This window comes from Pseudophryne corroboree, chromosome 3 (genome assembly GCF_028390025.1).
Source record: "Pseudophryne corroboree isolate aPseCor3 chromosome 3, aPseCor3.hap2, whole genome shotgun sequence".
NCBI lineage: Eukaryota > Metazoa > Chordata > Amphibia > Anura > Myobatrachidae > Pseudophryne > Pseudophryne corroboree.
In genome coordinates this window covers 595,576,198-595,599,123 of record NC_086446.1, presented here as the reverse complement: position 1 = coordinate 595,599,123, position 22,926 = coordinate 595,576,198, and the positions used below count along the sequence as shown (strand labels likewise).

Genomic DNA, 22,926 nt, shown 5'->3' with positions numbered 1-22,926 from the left:
CTTGTGGTTGCAATTAGAGATACCCCAACTATTGCCTATAAAGATATGCACATTCAAATATTCCAAGATCTGGCACCATCCACAATACAAAAGAGACAAGACTTGCAACCAATAACAAAAGTGTTACGTCAAAATAATGTGAAATATCGTTGGAACTTTCCCTTCCAACTTCAGGTGCTGACAACACCACTCGCACTGCTAAAATGCTGGAACAGGGTCAGAAGATTCTAGAGGACTTGGACATTCTCCCTGAGTCATCTTCCTCTACCCCACTTTAAGGCCCCCCCCCCCCCCCCCCCTGCATTTATTTAAAGAATTTTTATTTTTATGTCTACTCTATTAGATCTGTCAGATTGTTTTATCGCTATCCTGGGATGGACGTGACCAGTTGGGTTTTCTTCTCCCCCCCCCCCCCTTTTTTTTTCTTCACTCTCTTTTCTCTTTCTCTTACGATCTCTCTTTCTTTCACTCTCTTATCTTTCTTAAAATTTAAAATGCAATGATACTATATGTTTATGTTGGACTGACTTTCCAGACCTTGCCATACTTGTTGTTTTGAATTTATGGTCTGATTTATCTTGTGATACTTTTGTGTTCAATAATGAATTTGGACCTCTGCGCAGGTCATATCTGTTTTATCTCTCATCTTGCTAAAAAAAATACTGTTCTAAAAAATAAAAATAAAAATTTACTCTTGTAGGGGCTTATTTATCATTAAACATATGCAGAAAATTCCCCCGAAAACACCAGTTTTCAGGGGATAGCCACAAATATTTAATATCACCCCCTATATATGAAGGCGATATCTCTGATATCTGCTCTGATCCCTCCATTCCCAACAGCAGCTTATTTCCCATGGGGATTGTGAGTCTGTCAGATTTACCAAGCTCCTGAATGTGAAGCATTCCAGAGTTTTGCCCACGCTGCTTACGCCATCTGTACATGGCATTAGCTCATTATAGCCTATGAGCTACAGATCGTAAAATTAGCCGGCAGAGGGTTCCTCCAGAACCCTCCCCAGTAGTAGTCACCCACTACCACTCCCAGCACATCGAAGGGACGTCCCTGCTGGTGCTCTGTCATACATGCCTGCGGAGTAATTGCATACTGCAATGTGATTGGGGGTGCTAATATCATGCCCAGATCGCATTGATTATGCAATTAGTAATAAACAGACCCCAAGAAAAGTAGTAAAGAGTACAAATTGCAGGTGTCCTACCACTTCTGCTGTCCACCGTTTGCAAGCAGTCGATGGCAGATAAGAGTGTGGTAGGGATACAGTTCAGGGCAGAAATAGTAGAAGTGCTTATGTTTTCCAATAGTATACCTGGTGGTTCATGTTACCCTACAGGCCTAGCAGGAAAGATGCCTTGCAAATTAGATCCGAGAGTGTGTCTGGGAAAAGAAAAAATATCTGATAGAATTTAGAGGTAGAGGGTAGGAGGTCCTCTCTGGGCATCTGTCTCTCTGGGAGATTAGACCGGAAATTACATACGTTTAGCCTTCCATGGTTGGTCACATGATCGCCTCAACCTCTTCTATGCTTCATGCTAATACTCACCCCACCAATAGGAAACAGGACAGATATACTAGATTGACCTGTAAATCAACAAATCAGATGTGTGGCATGGACAGTTTCCATAGTAATTAAGTAACAACATTGATAAATAAATGAAATCAATGACAGAGGTTTAGGAATTTCAGCAAACAAAAGTATAATTCCTGTAAGGGAATAAGGAATTTTGAAGATGAGTAAATGAGGATCTGACATCAGCATAAATAGCATACCTAAACAATTATAAATCATGGCAATGTCAGATATGTCCAATTGAGCTTACTATCAATATTATGCGCAAATCACCATACTAAGTAGCAATGCGCAAAGTATGATTTGTCGAGGGTTAACGAGAGTGATACTGTATAAGTAATGGTTTATTGGAGAACCATAGTGGCCTCGTAACAATAGTACAGGTTGAGTCTCCCTTATCCAAAATGCTTGGGACCAGAGGTATTTTGGATATGGGATTTTTCCGTATTTTGGAATAATTGCATACCATAATGAGACATCATGGTGATGGGACCTAAATCTAAGCACAGAATGCATTTATGTTTCATATACACCTTATACACACAGCCTGAAGTTAATTTTAGCCAATATTTTTTATAACTTTGTGCATTAAACAAAGTGTGTCTATATTCACACAATTTATTTATGTTTCATATACACGTTATATACACAGCCTGAAGGTCATTTAATACAATATTTTTAATAACTTTGTGTATTAAACAAACTTTGTGTACATTGAGCCATCAAAAAACAAAGGTTTCACGATCTCACTCTCACTCAAAAAAGTCCGTATTTCGGAATATTCCGTATTTCGGAATATTTGGATAAGGGATACTCAACCTGTAATAACTGTAATATTTGATTTGCATACTTAAAACAATGAAGAGCAGACTGTAACGAAAAATGTAATCTCACTACTCCAAAAAGGTACCCAGATCACTTAGGAGTCCGATATCACATGCAGGTGACTCCTGATCTCTCAGGAGAGAATAACCTCAAATACCGCTTATTAAACAGAAAAGGGCAAGCGACTCATTTAGGGACAGATGCTCAGGAGGGTTCTGGGTGGCCAAAATGATTGCACAATAAACAAAAGAAATGCACCTCTTACATTCATTGACCAAGTAATAAATTAAAACTATTGTAATATAGATATAATTTTTTTACAGACCACTCCTTAATCAGATCTATGTGTAGTATACACAGCAGTAACTAATCACAAAGTGTTATCTCTTTTAGGCACATTCCCTTCTGCACTGGCATGAGACTAACCAATACTGCAGTAAATCAGGAAATCTCACCCAGAAAAACCTGTCTGGGAGTAAGCGAGTGTGTGGTGCTAATGGAATGATCCACTACCCACAGGTGAGTTAAACCTCATATATGGGCTTTAATTAATTGTGTCTAGAACAGAGAAATGTAAATGCTAGATATGGATTTATGCCACTCCCCTGGGCAGACCTTGGGCCTGATGCAAGGTATATACTACGCTAGTTAGGAAGCGTATTTTGTGTTCAACTGCTTTGTGCACTCCCAGAATTCTGTGTGCACCACACACCTGTTCAGATTTACATAATTCAAGCACATGCTCCAGCCTGCAACTAAAGAAACAATAAGGGCATCAAATTGCAAACACATGGTGGTAAGGGGCAGTTGCAAAGAGCAGATAATGATAGTGTATCACCTGTGATTGGCTATTTGCTGTGCACAGCTGATCCTGATTCACCACTTCTGCATTTATTGTCTATGGGGTATATTCAATAAGATTCGGATCCATTCCGACATGCATTTGTCGGAATGGATTCTACAACCCCTATTCAATGGACGGGCAATTCCGAACGTCGGATTTGAGCCAATTCCGACTGTTGGATTTGGGCGTACCCGGGGTGCTGTTCTGCCGCTGCTGTCAGTGACTGACTGGTGCGCTGACAGCGGCGGCAGGGGTAGGTGACAGCGGTGGGCGGGAGGTGACGGCGAGGGGAGATGGACAGCGGCGGGGGGAGATGGGCGGCCGGGGGATCTGCCAGCATCTGCGGCAGTGGAGACTAGTGATGTCTGCAGCAGGGGGAGGCGCTGCAGGGAGAGAGGTGCCTGGCCGGGTGACGGGCAGGCAAGGTACCTCTCATCACCATAGCCTGCCGCAGTGCTCCCCGTCTCCTCACCTCAATACGACTTGTTTTCAAGTCGGATTGAGTTTGTCGGAAAGGGGGCCAAAACCTGTCGGATTTGGCCCCATTCCCGAAGGAAGCACGCGGATCCGTGGCTATTCCGCCGTTCCACGTGTTTTCCGACAAGTCGGGAATTCCCAACTTGTCGGAAAGAAAAAGCATTTTATGAATAGGTTGGAACCCCTTTCAACCGAAATCTGTCGGAAGCTGCCGTCTTTCCGACAACACGGCAGCTTCCGACAGTTATTGAATATACCCCAAAGTGTTTAAGCAATTTAGTTTTAGCTTTTATTTTCCCATGTAAGGCAGACTTGTTTCTGATTTTTTGGGAATAAATTGATGCCTAATAATTAATTTGTGTTTTGCAACAAAACAATTGGCTTTAAACATGGATGAAAGTGTATGTGACGCGTGCAAGGCATAAAAAGGGGACCAAATAGCTCCTTACTCTCATATGTTCAGCCCTTTCCTGACATGACCATTTCCACACACATTCCTTACCACTAGTCCTCCAGGCTATTGCATTGTGCAAGTGTTATCAGATTAATGCTGAGTACACACTGATACAATATTGGCCCAATAATGTCGATTCCGTACAAATGGAAAAGACATATCAGACATATCGTTCAATGTGTATGACCGATATGCTGATGCCCGCGGTCGCTAGTGACATTGCCCGGACAGATGTGCTGCACAGCCAATTGGATAATAAGGCCAGCAACCTAGTTCTATGTTAATGAATGTGGAACAATATGTCGTCCAACCTTCATTAACTTGTTCTAAAGCGTACCCAGGATCCATGGCAACATATCGGCTGAGTATACATCATTTGGTGTGTACCCAGCTTAAGCAGACAAGAGTATTGAATCAGAAAACTTTTAAAATAGTACATGATGAAAGCTGAGTGGTAAACTGTATCTCAGTATTTAAATGAACAGTATCAAAATCACTCTTGTACATATACAATTGGGTCATATATAAATATACATAGTAACATAGTAACATAGTCGGTGAAGTTGAAAAAAGACTAATAGTCCATTGAGTTCAACCTGAATGATATTGTATTCCCTAATCTATTTAGGTTAAATGCTATACCCTCTTATATCTTATTCCATTAGGAATTTGTCTAACCCATTTTTAAACGCTTTGACTGAATCCGACATTACAACCTTCTCTGGCAGTGTGTTCCATATTCCTATTGCTCTTACAGTGAAGAATCCCTTCCTGCGCTGAGTGCGAAATTTCCTCTCCTCAAGCCTTAACGGGTGTCCGCGCATTTTGTGTAGAGGCCTCTTAGTAAACAACTCACCTGATAGCTCTGCATATTGCCCCTTTATATATTTTTAAATAGTAATCATATCTCCTCTTAGTCGTCTCATTTCTAGTGTAAACATATCTAACCTAGAAAGCCTCTCCTCATAGTCCAGTATCTCCATCCCCTTAATCAATTTGGTAGCTCGCCTCTGAACTTTTTCAAGTTCTAATATGTCTCTTTTATAGTGTGGTGCCCAGAACTGTACACAATACTCAAGATGCTGCCGTACCAATGATTTATACAGTGACAGGATTACACTCTCATCCCTTGTCTCAATTCTCCTTTTAACACTCTGTATCTGACTGGTCGCATCCTGTGCGACCAGGTCAGATAGAGCACTTGCAGGCATGGTCGCATCTGATGCGACCATGCCAGGCAAGTGGTTAATGCATGCTGACACCTTATTTGCCTTTGTTGCTGCACTTTGACATTGTGTGTTGCTGCTAAATCTACTATCAATGAGCACCCCCAAATCCTTTTCTAATACAGTATCCCCTATTTTTCCCAATTTAATTGGTAGGTTGCATGTTTATTCTTAGTCCCACAGTGCATAACTTTACATTTTTCCACGTTAAACCTCATACACCATTTCAATGCCCAAACCTCCAGTTTACTTTAATTGCTCTGAAGAGAATCCACATCTGACTTGATTACCCTGCATATTTTAGTATCGTCTGCAAAAATGTACACTGTGCTTTCTAGTCCTTCACCTAAATCATTAATAAATATATTAAACAATAGTTACCCCAGCACAGAACCCTGCGGTATTCCACTACTTTAACCCAGGTGGAAAACACTACATTAATCACCACTCGCTGTTTCCTGTTATCGAGCCAATTACTCACCCATGTACATGTGTCTCCTATACTGACCTCCCTTCATTTGAAAGTCAGCCTCCTGTGAGGTACTGTGTCGAAAGCTTTTGCAAAATCTAGATAAACCACATCAACTGCGTTACCCTGGTATATGTAAAATATACATATTTGATATATTTAGAAAATATTTGTGTTGTCAAATTAATACAAACAGTAGTGCTTATTATTCATAAAGTAATTTACATGTAAGGCTATATTGTGCTGTATTTGGCTATGCACAATAGGTAGTTTATCAAACTACTTATACCCCTTTCAGACAGAAAGTGAAATTACCGGGTGAAGCAGTTCCACCCGGTAATTTCATGAAACACACAGGTCCTATTTCTGTGTGAAAGGGTCGACCCGGGTTGAAATTCCCTTGTCTCCAAACCTGGCAAATTGCATGTCTGTGTGAAAGGAGGGTCAGGCAGGTCCCGGCAAAACTACCAGGCATTGAAATGCCGGGTAATTGCTGAGACTTTCAGACTTTTCTGTCTGAAAGTGGTATCAGGGGAGTATTCAGTTACCTGCGATCTTTGATTGCGGGTAATTATGTCACCAGGGGCTATTCAATTAGCCCCGATAATCCAGAGCGACCCGTGATTTATCAGGGATTTTGTTTCACATGCCTAATGCAAAAACACACAAGTTTCACTGACAATTTTTTTTTTGAGGGGGGGGGGGGGGGGGGGGGGGGGGAATTGGCCCAAAATGGCCCAAAATAAAATATTGGAGGAACATCGGGACAAATTGCAAAAATATCAGTTTTTCACTCCCAATGTTTTTTTGCACCTAATTGGATAGCCTCCTTATTTATAGAGTAATTATGCATACAGTCATTTATGCATTTCTCTTAGTGTTAAGCTATATCTAGCTGACTGGAGGGTGCAAGTACCTTGCATTCAGTAAAACTCTCAGATCCATCTGACTTCATACAGTGTTAAATAAACAAAGAAATCAGTTGGAGACCTCGGGCATTTCATATGTTCTATCAACAGAATAACAAGCTCCAAATAATGCTAGTTATAAGAGAATGTTCTGTGATGTGGATGAATGGGATCATTAAAAACAACATTGCAAAGCAGGCATCGGATATATGACACTTTTTCGGGGGTCTTTATTGTAATAACAAATGCATTTACAATGCCTGGTTTACCAAGCAATTATCTGAGTCCTCTTGTTGGCTGTGATGTCCTAGCTTGGCTCATTTCTTAACATCTGCATCTATGGGCTGATCCACAAACTGCAGTGCAGGACTCTGACAACATTCAGGGGAGTAGTTAGTCATTTTGGGCCCCACAGCAACATTTATAAGGGCCCCATGTACAGCCCAATGGCAAAAAACCTAGTAGAAACATGGGACAGACTAGAAAGACAGCACCCCTCAGCTCTGGGCCCCATAGTAGCTACACTCGCTGCGCCTGTGGTACAACCCTGGGTTTGTTGTTTATATTGGGCCTAATTCAGAGTTGATCGCAGCAGCAAATTTGTTATCAGTTGGGCAAAACCATTTGCACTGCAGGGGGGGCAGATATAACATGTGCAGAGAGAGTTAGATTTGGGTGTGGTGTGTTCAATCTGCAATCTAAATTGCAGTGTAAAAATAAAGCAGTCAGTATTTACCCTGCACAGAAACAAAATAACCCACCCAAATCTATCTCTCTCTGCACATGTTATATCTGCCTCCCCTGCAGTGCACATGGGGGCTCATGCTGATCTGATCACACGCTGCCATTCATCGCAGCGTAGCGATCAGGTCAGAAGTGAGCATGCACCAGCTCCGCAGTGCGCCGGCGCATGCCAGACAGCCGACAGCTGTTATAGCCCAGCGATCGCCTCTGTCTGATTAACAGGCAGAGGCTTTCGCTGGGCGGGAGGGGGCGGCACGGCGCCGTTTGGCTGCCGTTTTGAGGGCGCGGTACGGCCAAAGCAGGCGTGCCCGGACCATGCAGGGGCGGGCCACAGCGGCTGCGTGACATTACACGCAGCCGCTGCGACCATCACAACGACGAGTAACTCCCTGCCAGCACGCAGGAGCTGCGCTAGTAGAGAGTTACTCTTCAAGTACAAAAGCATCGCCGCTGTGCGATGCTTTTGTACTCGTGCGGTGGGGCCGAGCCTGACATGCGGGGCGGAGTGTGACAATGTAAAGTCAAATAATGAGGACCAAATAGCTGGAAACTTATTCAGACAAATTGGTGGCCTTTCATATATGTTACAGTGCAGATTGTGAACAACTTTTTCTGATCCTAACCATGTATTTTGTAATGCACTAGATGTCTCCAGTGGTCATCACACTTGTGTCTAGCAGAAACCGTTGCTTGCTTGCCCATCAGGAAAGCTTCCCGGCTGGGATGTACACAGCACTTGCAGGTTTCTGTGAAATTGGTACGTGTATGTTACATATGGGACAGAAAGCTTGGGTGAATTTAGGACCTGCAGAATAGTTACGCAATGAATCATAAATACTCATTTTGTAAAAGCTAGTTATATGTTTGTCTCACTTAGCCTGCATAGATTCATTGACCTGGGAGAGAAAAGGTAGTACACTCAGGGGTAAATGTGGTCACATCCAATACAGACAAAAAAACCTTAATACCTGAGTCCCACAAGAGCTGGAGAAGCATTTGTAAACCCTTATGGGCGTTTTCAAAGCTGAGTGCTACTGTGCGTAATGCAGTCTGCCAGTATCCATTTTAGCTGTGGGATTTTCATATACAAATTGTTTTAACAAAATTATAACTTAAAGGGATGGAGACCCCCAGGCCACATTTGAATATTTATGTGATTAGGCCAGTGATCTGCGGTGAGGTAAATGGCTATGGAAGCACTGGCTAGTATCAGAGGCATATTTACAAACACATATATGAACCAGAGTGTTCATGTGGGCATTATACACAGGTGCAGCAGTATATACTACTGGAAATTTGTTGATGTTTGATCAGACATGTGCGGACAAGGTAGGTAGGGGAGGCAGTGTCTCACCTGCCATACTCCAGTGTACTCCAGCGTTTTCACTATGAAAATGATTAGAATAATACAAAGGAGATGTTTATAATATCAACTGACCACACATCACTGGATTAGGCAGTGGAGTCAGCAGCCATAATGCGTTCCTGGCCAAGAGAGCAACCAGGATTAGTTGGAAGCTTCAAGCGATCTGCTCACAACATATCCTGGGATGCTCTTATTAGTCAGCTTCCCCAAGCTACCGATGGACCAACCTGATAATTAGTTCTGGAATTGCTTCTTGCTTGTAACTTTGTCTGAAAACCATATACACTATTGCATTTAATATTGTACCGCAGAAGCCATCCATCATACGTTTAGCAAATACAGTCTTAACTTGCTGCAGTGACACTGCATCTCCCTACACTTGCGAGGGGGGACGTGGCAGTCACACGCAGTGTGAATACAGTAAGAGCAAATTTGCGCAATTGTAAACTGGGGCAGAACCGCATGGAGACACAGGATACAAGGGCTGTGGATATTGGGGGTCATTCCGAGTTGTTCGCTCGTTATTTTTTTGTCACAACGGAGCGATTAGTCGCTAATGCGCATGCGCAATGTCCGCAGTGCGACTGCGCCAAGTAAATTTGCTATGCAGTTAGGTATTTTACTCACGGCATTACAAGGTTTTTTCTTCGTTCTGGTGATCATAATGTGATTGACAGGAAGTGGGTGTTTCTGGGCGGAAACTGGCCGTTTTATGGGTGTGTGTGAAAAAACGCTACCGTTTCTGGGAAAAACGCGGGAGTGGCTGGAGAAACGGAGGAGTGTCTGGGCGAACGCTGGGTGTGTTTGTGACGTCAAACCAGGAACGAAACTGACTGAACCGATCGCAGATGCCGAGTAAGTGTGGAGCTACTCAGAAACTGCTAAGAAGTGTCTATTCGCAATTCTGCTAATCTTTCGTTCGCAATTTTGATAAGCTAAGATTCACTCCCAGTAGGCGGCGGCTTAGCGTGTGCAAAGCTGCTAAAAGCAGCTTGCGAGCGAACAACTCGGAATGACCCCCATTATTATTATTATTATTATTTTCTATTATATACATCTTTATTCATCTCCTAAACCTGTTTTTACTGAAATGTGCAAACTGCCAAGTGCACAGATAAACAGCTTTTCACTTAGGGGAGGTACACACGGAGAGACCAGTTCTTAAAATCTAAGCAATCTGACTAGATTGCTTAGATTTTAAGCATGGATCTCTCTTGTGTATGCCCCACAGTGATAGCTGCACGTCGCTATTGCCGGTGGTAGATTAGCCTGCATGCAGGTACAATCTAGCACATTGCTCATTTCACCCGCTGGGTGAAATGAGCAGCCCCACCTCGCTCAGCACACATCGTGCTGTGCTGAGCAGGTGGAGAGATGTGTGCTGAGTGGTCTGTGACAGATCGCTCAGCACACATCTCTCCCCGTGTGTACTACTCTTTAGGTTTTTCCATTGTCTTATTAGATAAGCCTGTTAATGACTGTACATGGGGGGTCATTCCGAGTTGTTCGCTCGTTATTTTTCTCTGACGTCCTAGTGGATGCTGGGACTCCGTAAGGACCATGGGGAATAGCGGCTCCGCAGGAGACAGGGCACAAGAATAAAAGCTTTAGGATCAGGTGGTGTGCACTGGCTCCTCCCCCTATGACCCTCCTCCAAGCCTCAGTTAGATTTTTGTGCCCGAACGAGAAGGGTGCAGGCTAGGTGGCTCTCCTGAGCTGCTTAGAATAAAAGTTTAATTTAGGTTTTTTTATTTTCAGTGAGTCCTGCTGGCAACAGGCTCACTGCATCGTGGGACTAAGGGGAGAAGAAGCGAACTCACCTGCGTGCAGAGTGGATTGGGCTTCTTAGGCTACTGGACATTAGCTCCAGAGGGACGATCACAGGTACAGCCTGGATGGGTCACCGGAGCCGCGCCGCCGTCCCCCTTACAGAGCCAGAAGAGACGAAGAGGTCCGGTGAAATCGGCGGCAGAAGACAATCCTGTCTTCAGACTAAGGTAGCGCACAGCACCACAGCTGTGCGCCATTGCTCTCAGCACACTTCACACTCCGGTCACTGAGGGTGCAGGGCGCTAGGGGGGGAGCGCCCTGAGACGCAATATAAATGATAATACCTTAGGTGGCAAAAGAATACATCACATATAGCTCCTGGGCTATATGGATGTATTTTAACCCCTGCCATTTTTACACAAAAGAGCGGGAGATAAGGACGTCGTGAAGGGGCGGAGCCTATCTCCTCAGCACACAAGCGCCATTTTCCCTCACAGTTCCGCTGGAAGGACGGCTCCCTGACTCTCCCCTGCAGTCCTGCTTCAAAATCAGGGTAAAAAAGAGAAGGGGGGGCACTATTGGCAGCAAATGACAATATAAACAGCAGCTATAAGGGAATAACACTTATATAAGGTTATCCCTGTATATATATATATATAGCGCTGGGTGTGTGCTGGCAGACTCTCCCTCTGTCTCTCCAAAGGGCTCGTGGGGTCCTGTCCTCTATCAGAGCATTCCCGGTGTGTGTGCTGTGTGACGGTACGTGTGTGTCGACATGTATGAGGAGGAAAATGATGTGGAGGTGGAGCAATTGCCTGCGTTAGTGATGTCACCCCCTAGGGAGTCGACACCTGACTGGATGATCGTGTTCAAACAATTAAGTGATAATGTCAGCACTTTGCAAAAAACTGTTGACGACATGAGACAGCCGGCAAATCAATTAGTGCCTGTCCAGGCGTCTCAGACACCGTCAGGGGCCCTAAAACGCCCGTTACCTCAGTGGGTCGACACAGACCCAGACACAGATACTGAGTCTAGTGTCGACGGTGATGAGTCGAACGTAATGTCCAGTAGGGCCACACGTTACATGATCACGGCAATGAAGGAAGCATTGCACATTTCTGACACTACAAATACCACTAAGAAGGGTATTATGTGGGGGGTGAAAAAACTACCAATAGTTTTTCCTGAGTCAGATGAATTGAATGAGGTATGTGATAAAGCGTGGGTTTCTCCCGACAAAAAACTGCTAATTTCTAATAAATTATTGGCACTATATCCTTTCCCATCAGAGGTTAGGACACGTTGGGAAACACCCCCTAGGGTAGATAAGGCGCTCACACGTTTATCTAAACAAGTAGCGTTACCGTCTCCTGATACGGCCACCCTCAAAGAACCAGCTGATAGAAGGCTGGAAAATATCCTAAAAAGTATATACACACATACTGGTGTTATACTGCGACCAGCAATCGCTTCAGCCTGGATGTGCAGTGCTGGAGTCGCGTGGTCGGATTCCCTGACTGAAAATATTGATACCCTGGATAGGGACAATATATTGTTAACTATAGAGCATTTGAAGGATGCATTACTATATATGCGTGATGCACAGAGGGATATTTGCACCCTGGCATCAAGAGTAAGTGCTATGTCCATCTCTGCCAGAAGAACGTTATGGACGCGTCAGTGATCAGGGGATGCGGATTCCAAACGACATATGGAAGTATTGCCGTATAAAGGGGAGGAGTTATTTGGGGCTGGTCTTTCGGACCTGGTGGCCACAGCAACGGCTGGAAAGTCCACCTTCTTACCCCAGGTCACTTCACATCAGCAGAAAAAGACACCGTCTTTTCAAACTCAGTCCTTTCGTTCCCATAAATACAAGCGAGCAAAAGGCCATTCTTTTCTGCCCCGGGGCAGAGGAAGGGGAAAAAGACTGCACCATGCAGCCGCTTCCCAGGACCAGAAGCCTTCCCCTGCTTCTGCCAAGTCTTCAGCATGACGCTGGGGCTTTACAAGCAGACTCAGACTTGGTGGGGGCCCGTCTCAAGAATTTCAACGCGCAGTGGGCTCACTCGCAAGTGGATCCCTGGATTCTACAGGTAGTATCGCAGGGGTACAAACTGGAATTCGAGGCGTTTCCCCCTCGCCGGTTCCTGAAGTCTGCTCTGCCAAAGTCTCCCTCCGACAGGGAGGCAGTTCTGGAAGCCATTCACAAGCTGTATTCCCAGCAGGTGATAATCAAGGTACCCCTCCTACAACAAGGAAAGGGGTATTATTCCACGCTGTTTGTGGTACCGAAGCCGGACGGCTCGGTGAGACCAATTTTAAATCTGAAATCCTTGAACACTTACATAAAAAGGTTCAAATTCAAGATGGAGTCACTCAGAGCGGTGATAGCGAACCTGGAAGAAGGGGACTATATGGTGTCTCTGGACATCAAAGATGCTTATCTCCACGTCCCAATCTACCCTTCTCACCAAGGGTATCTCAGGTTTGTAGTACAAGACTGTCATTATCAGTTTCAGACGCTGCCGTTTGGGTTGTCCACGGCACCTCGGGTCTTTACCAAGGTAATGGCCGAAATGATGATTCTTCTTCGAAGAAAAGGCATTTTAATTATCCCTTACTTGGACGATCTCCTGATAAGGGCAAGGTCCAGGGAACAGTTAGAAGTCGGAGTAGCACTATCTCAGGTAGTGTTACGTCAGCACGGGTGGATCCTAAATATTCCAAAATCGCAGCTGATTCCAACGACACGTCTTCTGTTCCTAGGAATGATTCTGGACACAGTCCAGAAGAAGGTGTTTCTCCCGGAGGAGAAGGCCAAGGAGTTATCCGAGCTAGTCAGGAACCTCCTAAAACCAGGCCAGGTGTCAGTGCATCAGTGCACTAGGGTCCTGGGAAAAATGGTGGCTTCTTACGAAGCAATTCCATTCGGAAGATTCCATGCAAGAACGTTTCAGTGGGATCTACTGGACAAATGGTCCGGATCGCATCTTCAGATGCAGCAGCGGATAACCCTGTCACCAAAGACAAGGGTGTCCCTCCTGTGGTGGTTGCAGAGTTCTCATCTTCTAGAGGGCCGCAGATTCGGCATTCAGGATTGGATCCTGGTGACCACGGATGCAAGCCTGAGAGGCTGGGGAGCAGTCACACAGGGAAGAAACTTCCAGGGCTTGTGGTCAAGCATGGAAACATCTCTTCATATAAACATTCTGGAACTACGGGCCATTTACAATGCCCTAAGTCAAGCGAAACCCCTGCTTCAGGGTCAGGCGGTATTGATCCAATCGGACAACATCACGTCAGTCGCCCACGTAAACAGACAGGGCGGCACGAGAAGCAGGAGGGCAATGGCAGAAGCTGCAAGGATTCTTCGCTGGGCGGAAAATCATGTGATAGCACTGTCAGCAGTGTTCATTCCGGGAGTGGACAACTGGGAAGCAGACTTCCTCAGCAGACACGACCTTCACCCGGGGGAGTGGGGACTTCATCCAGAAGTCTTCCACATGATTGTGAACCGTTGGGAAAAACCAAAGGTGGACATGATGGCGTCCCGTCTAAACAAAAAACTAGACAGATATTGCGCCAGGTCAAGGGACCCTCAGGCAATAGCGGTGGACGCTCTGGTAACACCGTGGGTGTACCAGTCAGTGTATGTGTTCCCTCCTCTGCCTCTCATACCAAAAGTACTGAGAATCATAAGAAGGAGAGGAGTAAGAACTATACTCGTGGTCCCGGATTGGCCGAGAAGGACTTGGTATCCGGAACTTCAGGAGATGCTCACGGACGAACCATGGCCTCTACCTCTAAGAAAGGACCTGCTCCAGCAGGGGCCTTGTCTGTTCCAAGACTTACCGCGGCTGCGTTTGACGGCGTGGCGGTTGAACGCCGGATCCTGAAGGAAAAAGGCATTCCAGATGAAGTCATCCCTACCCTGGTCAAGGCCAGGAAGGATGTAACCGCAAAACATTATCACCGCATTTGGCAAAAATATGTTGCGTGGTGTGAGGCCAGGAAGGCCCCTACAGAGGAATTTCAACTGGGTCGTTTCCTCCATTTCCTGCAAACAGGACTGTCTATGGGCCTAAAATTAGGGTCCATTAAGGTTCAAATTTCGGCCCTGTCGATTTTCTTCCAAAAAGAACTGGCTTCAGTACCTGAAGTTCAGACATTTGTAAAAGGGGTACTGCATATACAGCCTCCTTTTGTGCCCCCAGTGGCACCTTGGGATCTCAATGTTGTGTTGAGTTTCCTAAAGTCACATTGGTTTGAACCACTCACCACTGTGGACTTAAAATATCTCACATGGAAGGTGACGATGCTGTTAGCCCTGGCTTCAGCCAGGCGTGTGTCAGAATTGGCGGCTTTATCGTATAAAAGCCCTTACTTAATATTTCATTCTGACAGGGCAGAATTGAGGACTCGTCCTCAATTTCTACCTAAGGTGGTTTCTGCATTTCACATGAACCAACCTATTGTGGTACCTGCGGCTACTAAGGACTTGGAGGACTCCAAGTTGCTTGACGTGGTCAGGGCCCTGAAAATATATGTTTCCAGGACGGCTGGAGTCAGAAAATCTGACTCGCTGTTTATCCTGTATGCACCCAACAAATTAGGTGCTCCTGCTTCTAAGCAGACGATTGCTCGTTGGATTTGTAGTACAATTCAGCTTGCACATTCGGTGGCAGGCCTGCCACAGCCAAAATCGGTAAAAGCCCATTCCACAAGGAAAGTGGGTTCATCTTGGGCGGCTGCCCGAGGGGTCTCGGCTTTACAACTTTGCCGAGCAGCTACTTGGTCAGGGGCAAACACGTTTGCTAAATTCTACAAATTTGATACCCTGGCTGAGGAGGACCTGGAGTTCTCTCATTCGGTGCTGCAGAGTCATCCGCACTCTCCCGCCCGTTTGGGAGCTTTGGTATAATCCCCATGGTCCTTACGGAGTCCCAGCATCCACTAGGACGTCAGAGAAAATAAGATTTTACTTACCGATAATTCTATTTCTCGTAGTCCGTAGTGGATGCTGGGCGCCCATCCCAAGTGCGGATTGTCTGCAATACTTGTATATAGTTATTGTTACAAAAATTCGGGTTATTATTGTTGGGAGCCATCTTTCAGAGGCTCTTTTTCGTTCTATCATACTGTTAACTGGGTTCAGATCACGAGTTGTACGGTGTGATTGGTGTGGCTGGTATGAGTCTTACCCGGGATTCAATATCCTTCCTTATTATGTACGCTCGTCCGGGCACAGTATCCTAACTGAGGCTTGGAGGAGGGTCATAGGGGGAGGAGCCAGTGCACACCACCTGATCCTAAAGCTTTTATTCTTGTGCCCTGTCTCCTTCGGAGCCGCTATTCCCCATGGTCCTTACGGAGTCCCAGCATCCACTACGGACTACGAGAAATAGATTTATCGGTAAGTAAAATCTTATTTTTTTTCGCAACGGAGCGATTAGTCGCGCATGCGCAATGTCCGCAGTGCGACTGCGCCAAGTAAATTTGCTATGCAGTTAGGAATTTTACTCACGGATTTTTCTTCGTTCTGGTGATCGTAATGTGAAGTGGGTGTTTCTGGGCGGAAACAGGCCGTTTTATGGGTGTGTGCGAAAAAACGCTACCGTTTCTGGGAAAAACGTGGCTGAAGAAACGGAGGAGTGTCTGGGCGAACGCTGGGTGTGTTTGTGACGTCAAACCAGGAACGACAAGCACTGAACTGATCGCAGATGCCGAGTAAGTTTGAAGCTACTCAGAAACTGCTAAGAGGTGTGTAATCGCAATTTTGAGAATCTTTCGTTCGCAATTTTACTATGCTAAGATTCACTCCCAGTAGGTGGCGGCTTAGCGTGTGCAAAGCTGCTAAAAGCAGCTTGCGAGCGAACAACTCGAAATGAGGGCCATGGTCTTTAATATTGTGTATGTCAGAGACAAAGTGAAAAATTCTGGCGTTATACAATGCAGAGGCAATCTATAAAATGGATGGGCGTTCTATAAAATGCTTGGTTTGTTTTAATACCCCTTTTCTACTAGCTTTTTTAAACACGGGTAAATGCGCGGGGGCGCGCATTTACTCGTGTTTTTCCCTAGTGGAAACGGGTCCCCCGGCAAATTCCCGGATCAAGTAATCCGGGAATCCTACCCTGGTAGCTAGCCGGGTTGAACACGTGTTCAACCCGGCTAGCTGTCTAGTGTGAACGGGAGCCGTGTCGAGGCGACACGGCTCCCGTTCACAGTGCATAGGGAGGGCGGCGCTGGGAGATCATGTGATCTCCCAGCGCAGCCCCTGCCGCGTCACTAGCGCGTCACCAACCCGGCAATTGCCGGGTTGGTGAGCGCTGTCTGCAGGGGGCTGTAGCACGGGTCGCAGCCGTGTCAGGCGACACGGCTGCGACCCCTGCTACGCTAGTGGAAAATAAGAATTTACTTACCGATAATTCTATTTCTCGTAGTCCGTAGTGGATGCTGGGGACTCAGTAAGGACCATGGGGAATAGCGGCTCCGCAGGAGACTGGGCACAAAAGTAAAGCTTTAGAACTACCTGGTGTGCACTGGCTCCTCCCCCTATGACCCTCCTCCAAGCCTCAGTTAGGATACTGTGCCCGGACGAGCGTACACAATAAGGAAGGATTTTGAATCCCGGGTAAGACTCATACCAGCCACACCAATCACACCATATAACTTGTGATCTAAACCCAGTTAACAGCATGATAACAGAGGAGCCTCTAGAAAAGATGGCTCACTACAGCAATAACCCGATTTTTTTTTTTTTTTTGGTAACAATAACTATGTACCAGTATTGCAGACAATCCGCACTTGGGATGGGCGCCCAGCATCCACTACGGACTACGAGAAATAGAATTATCGGTAAGTAAATTCTTATTTTCTCTGACGTCCTAGTGGATGCTGGGGACTCCGTAAGGACCATGGGGATTATACCAAAGCTCCTAAACGGGCGGGAGAGTGCGGATGACTCTGCAGCACCAAATGAGAGAACTCCAGGTCCTCCTCAGCCAGGGTATCAAATTTGTAGAATTTTACAAACGTATTTGCTCCTGACCAAGTAGCTGCTCGGCAAAGTTGTAAAGCCGAGACCCCTCGGGCAGCCGCCCAAGATGAGCCCACCTTCCTTGTGGAATGGGCTTTTACAGATTTTGTCTGTGGCAGGCCTGCCACAGAATGTGCAAGCTGAATTGTACTACAAATCCAACGAGCAATAGTCTGCTTAGAAGCAGGAGCACCCAGCTTGTTGGGTGCATACAGAATAAACAACGAGTCAGATTTTCTGACTCCAGCCGTCCTGGAAACCTATATTTCCAGGGCCCTGACAACGTCTAGCAACTTGGAGTCCTCCAAGTCCCTAGTAGCCGCAGGCACCACAATAGGTTGATTCAGGTGAAACGCTGAAAACCACCTTAGGGAGAAACTGAGGACAAGTCCTCAATTCCGCCCTGTCCGAATGGAAAATCAGATGAGGGCTTTTACAGGATGAAGCCGCCAATTCTGACACGCACCTGGCCCAGGCCAGGGCCAACAGCATGACCACTTTCCATGTGAGATATTTTAACTCCACATATTTAAGTGGTTCAAACCAATGTGTCTTTTGGAACCCAAAAAACTACATTTAGATCCCAAGGTGCCACTGGAGGCACAAAAGGAGGCTGTATATACAGTACCCCTTTCACAAACGTCTGAACTTCAGGGACTGAAGCTAGTTCTTTTTGGAAGAAAATTGACAGGGCCGAAATTTGAACCTTAATGGACCCCCATTTCAGGCCCATAGACACTCCTGTTTGCAGGAAATGAAGGAATCGACCTAGTTGAAAATTCCTCCGTCGAGGCCTTACTGGCCTCGCACCACGCAACATATTTTCGCCAAATGCGGTGATAATGTTTTGCGGTTATATCTTTCCTGGCTTTGATCAGGATAGGAATGACTTCATCCGGAATGCCTTTCTCCTTCAGGATCCGGCGTTCAACCGCCATGCCGTCAAACGCAGTCGCGGTAAGTCTTGGAACAGACAGGGTCCTTGCTGGAGCAGGTCCCTTCTTAGAGGTAGAGGCCACGGATCCTCCGTGAGCATCTCTTGAAGTTCCGGTTACCAAGTCCTTCTTGGCCAATCCGGAGCCCGAATATAGTGCTTACTCCTCTCCATCTTATAATTCTCAGTACCTTGGGTATGAGAGGCAGAGGAGGGAAAACATACACTGACTGGTACACACACTGTGTTACCAGAGCGTCTACAGCTATTGCCGGAGGGTCCCTTGACCCGGCGCAATACTTGTCGAGTTTTATAAACATGTGGAAGACTTCTGGGTGAAGTCCCCACTTGCTGACAGTGCTATCACATGATTTTCCGCCCAGCGAAGAATCCTTGCAGCTTCTGCCATTGCCCTCCTGCTTCTTGTGTCACCCTGTCTGTTTACGTGGGTGACTGCCGTGATGTTGTCCGAATGGATCAACTCCGGGTGACCTTGAAGCAGAGGTCTTGCTGAGCTTAGAGCATTGTAAATGGCCCTTAGCTTCAGGATATTTATGTGAAGTGATGTCTCCAGGCTTGACCATAAGCTCTGGAAATTCCTTCCCTGTGTGACTGCTCCCCAGCCTCGCAGGCTGGCATCCGTGGTCACCAGGACCCAGTCCTGAATGTCGAATCTGCGGCCCTCTAGAAGATGAGCACTCTGCAACCACCACAGGAGAGACACCCTTGTGCTTGGTGACAGGGTTATCCGCTGATGCATCTGAAGATGCGACCCGGACCATTTGTCCAGCAGGTCCCACTGGAAAGTTCTTGCGTGGAATCTGCCGAATGGGATTGCTTCGTAGGAACCCACCATTTTTCCCAGAACCCTTTCATTGATGTACTGAGACTTGGCTCGGTTATAGGAGGTTCCCGACTAGCTCGGATAACTCCCTGACTTTCTCCTCCGGGAGAAACACCTTTTTCTGGACTGTGTCCAGGATCATCCCTAGGAACAGACGACAAGTCGTCGGAATCAGCTGCGATTTTGGAATATTGAGAATCCAATCGTGCTGCCGCAACACTACCTGAGATAGTGCTACACCGACCTCCAACTGTTCCCTGGATCTTAACCTTATCAGGGAATCGTCCAAGTAAGGGATAACTAAAATTCCCTTCCTTCGAAGGAGTATCATCATTTCGGCCATTACCTTGGTAAAGACCCGGGGTGCCGTGGACCATCCATACGGCAGCGTCTGAAACTGATAGTGACAGTTCTGTACCATAAACCTGAGGTACCCTTGGTGAGAAGGGTAAATTGGGACATGAAGGTAAGCATCCTTGATGTCCCGAGACATCATGTAGTCCCCTTCTTCCAGGTTCGCAATCACTGCTCTGAGTGACTCAATCTTGAATTTGAACCTCCGTATGTAAGTGTTCAAGATTTTAGATTTAGAATCGGTCTCACCGAGCCGTCCGGCTTCGGTACCACAACAGTGTGGAATAATACCCCGTTCCCTGTTGCAGGAGGGGTACCTTGATTATCACCTGCTGGGAATACAGCTTGTGAATGGCTTCCAAAACTGCCTCCCTGTCAGAAGGAGACATCGGTAAAGCCGACTTTAGGAAACGGCGAGGGGGAGACGTCTCGAATTCCAATTTGTACCCCTGAGATATCACCTGAAGGATCCAGGGGTCTACTTGCGAGTGAGCCCACTGCGCGCTGAAATTCATTGAGACGGGCCCCCACCGTGCCTGATTCTGCTTGTAAAGCCCCAGCGTCATACTGAGGGCTTGGCAGAGGCGGGAGAGGGCTTCTGTTCCTGGGAACTGGCTGATTTCTGCAGCCTTTTTCCTCTCCCTCTGTCACGGGGCAGAAATGAGGAACCTTTTGCCCGCTTGCCCACGAAAAGACTGCGCCTGATAATACGGCGTCTTCTTATGTTGAGAGGCGACCTGGGGTACAAACGTGGATTTCCCAACTGTTGCCGTGGCCACTAGGTCTGAAAGACCGACCCCAAATAACTCCTCCCTTTAATAAGGCAATACTTCCAAATGCCGTTTGGAATCCGCATCACCTGACCACTGTCGTGTCCATAACCCTCTACTGGCAGAAATGGACAACGCACTTAGACTTGATGCCAGTCGGCAAATATTCCGCTGTGCATCACGCATATATAGAAATGCATCTTTTAAATGCTCTATAGGCAATAATATACTGTCCCTATCTAGGGTATCAATATTTTCAGTCAGGGAATCCGACCACGCCAACCCAGCACTGCACATCCAGGCTGAGGCGATTGCTGGTCGCAGTATAACACCAGTATGTGTGTAAATACATTTTAGGACACCCTCCTGCTTTCTATCAGCAGGATCCTTAAGGGCGGCCATCTCAGGAGAGGGTAGAGCCCTTGTTCTTACAAGCATGTGAGCGCTTTATCCACCCTAGGGGGTGTTTCCCAACGCACCCTAACCTCTGGCGGGAAAGGATATAATGCCAATAACATTTTAGAAATTAGCAGTTGTTATCGGGGGAAACCCACGCATCATCACACATCTCATTTAATTTCTCAAAATCAGGAAAACTACAGGTAGTTTTTCCTCACCGAACATAATACCCCTTTTTGGTGGTACTCGTATTATCAGAAATGTGTAAAACATTTTTCATTGCCTCAATCATGTAACGTGTGGCCCTACTGGAAGTCACATTTGTCTCTTCACCGTCGACACTGGAGTCAGTATCCGTGTCGGCGTCTATATCTGCCATCTGAGGTAACGGGCGCTTTAGAGCCCCTGACGGCCTATGAGACGTCTGGACAGGCACAAGCTGAGTAGCCGGCTGTCTCATGTCAACCACTGTCTATTATACAGAGCTGACACTGTCACGTAATTCCTTCCAACAGTTCATCCACTCAGGTGTCGACCCCCTAGGGGGTGACATCACTATTACAGGCAATCTGCTCCGTCTCCACATCATTTTTCTCCTCATACATGTCGACACAAACGTACCGACACACAGCACACACATAGGGAATGCTCTGATAGAGGACAGGACCCCACTAGCCCTTTGGGGAGACAGAGGGAGAGTTTGCCAGCACACACCAGAGCGCTATATATATATACAGGGATAACCTTATATAAGTGTTTTTCCCCTTATAGCTGCTGTATTTTTAATACTGCGTGTAATTAGTGCCCCCCTCTCTTTTTTAACCCTTTCTGTAGTGTAGTGACTGCAGGGGAGAGCCAGGGAGCTTCCCTCCAACGGAGCTGTGAGGGAAAATGGCGCCAGTGTGCTGAGGAGATAGGCTCTGCCCCCTTCTCGGCGGCCTTATCTCCCGTTTTTCTGGATATTCTGGCAGGGGTTAAATTCATCCATATAGCCCAGGAGCTATATGTGATGCATTTTTTGCCATCCAAGGTGTTTTTATTGCGTCTCAGGGCGCCCCCCCCCCAGCGCCCTGCACCCTCAGTGACCGGAGTGTGGAGTGTGCTGAGAGCAATGGCGCACAGCTGCAGTGCTGTGCGCTACCTTGTTGAAGACAGGACGTCTTCTGCCGCCGATTTTCCGGACCTCTTCTGTCTTCTGGCTCTGTAAGGGGGCCGGCGGCGCGGCTCTGGGACTTATCCATGGCTGGACCTGTGATCGGTCCCTCTGGAGCTAATGTCCAGTAGCCTAAGAAGCCCAATCCACTCTGCACGCAGGTGAGTTCGCTTCTTCTCCCCTTAGTCCCTCGATGCAGTGAGCCTGTTGCCAGCAGGTCTCACTGAACCTAAAAAACCTAAAACTAAACTTTTCACTAAGCAGCTCAGGAGAGCCACCTAGTGTGCACCCTTCTCGTTCGGGCACAAAAATCTAACTGAGGCTTGGAGGAGGGTCATAGGGGGAGGAGCCAGTGCACACCAGGTAGTTCTAAAGCTTTACTTTTGTGCCCAGTCTCCTGCGGAGCCGCTATTCCCCATGGTCCTTACGGAGTCCCCAGCATCCACTAGGACGTCAGAGAAAAGGGGTATTAGTATGAAATGGGCATGTTCTGTTATCTGCCTGTTGTCTCAGCGTTCTATAGAACAGTGGTTCTCAAACTGTCCTCACGACTCCATATAGTTCATTTTTTTCATGTCACCTAGATGGGAACAGGAATATGACCAACTGTCACATTTCAAAGATCCACAGGTGACCTGGAAAACATGAACTGTGTGTGGTCCTGAGGACCGAATTTGAGAACCACTGCTATAGAATATTTGCAGTTTACACATTGCACATGAGTTGTCTGAGTTGCCATAATGGTAAGAAATAAAA

The 22,926-nt window shown here is 46.5% G+C and overlaps 1 protein-coding gene across 2 annotated transcripts in view; it reads left to right on the top strand.

Moving 5' to 3' along the window:
• Nucleotides 1-22,926, top strand: part of NUDT13 (nudix hydrolase 13) — a 249,504-nt gene that overhangs the window by 222,421 nt on the left and 4,157 nt on the right. For both annotated transcript variants that reach the window (XM_063961478.1, XM_063961477.1), the window contains 2 exons: nt 2,807-2,932; nt 8,181-8,292. In XM_063961478.1, coding sequence (XP_063817548.1) covers nt 2,807-2,932; nt 8,181-8,292 — 238 coding nt within the window. The remainder of the gene's footprint in view (nt 1-2,806; nt 2,933-8,180; nt 8,293-22,926) is intronic.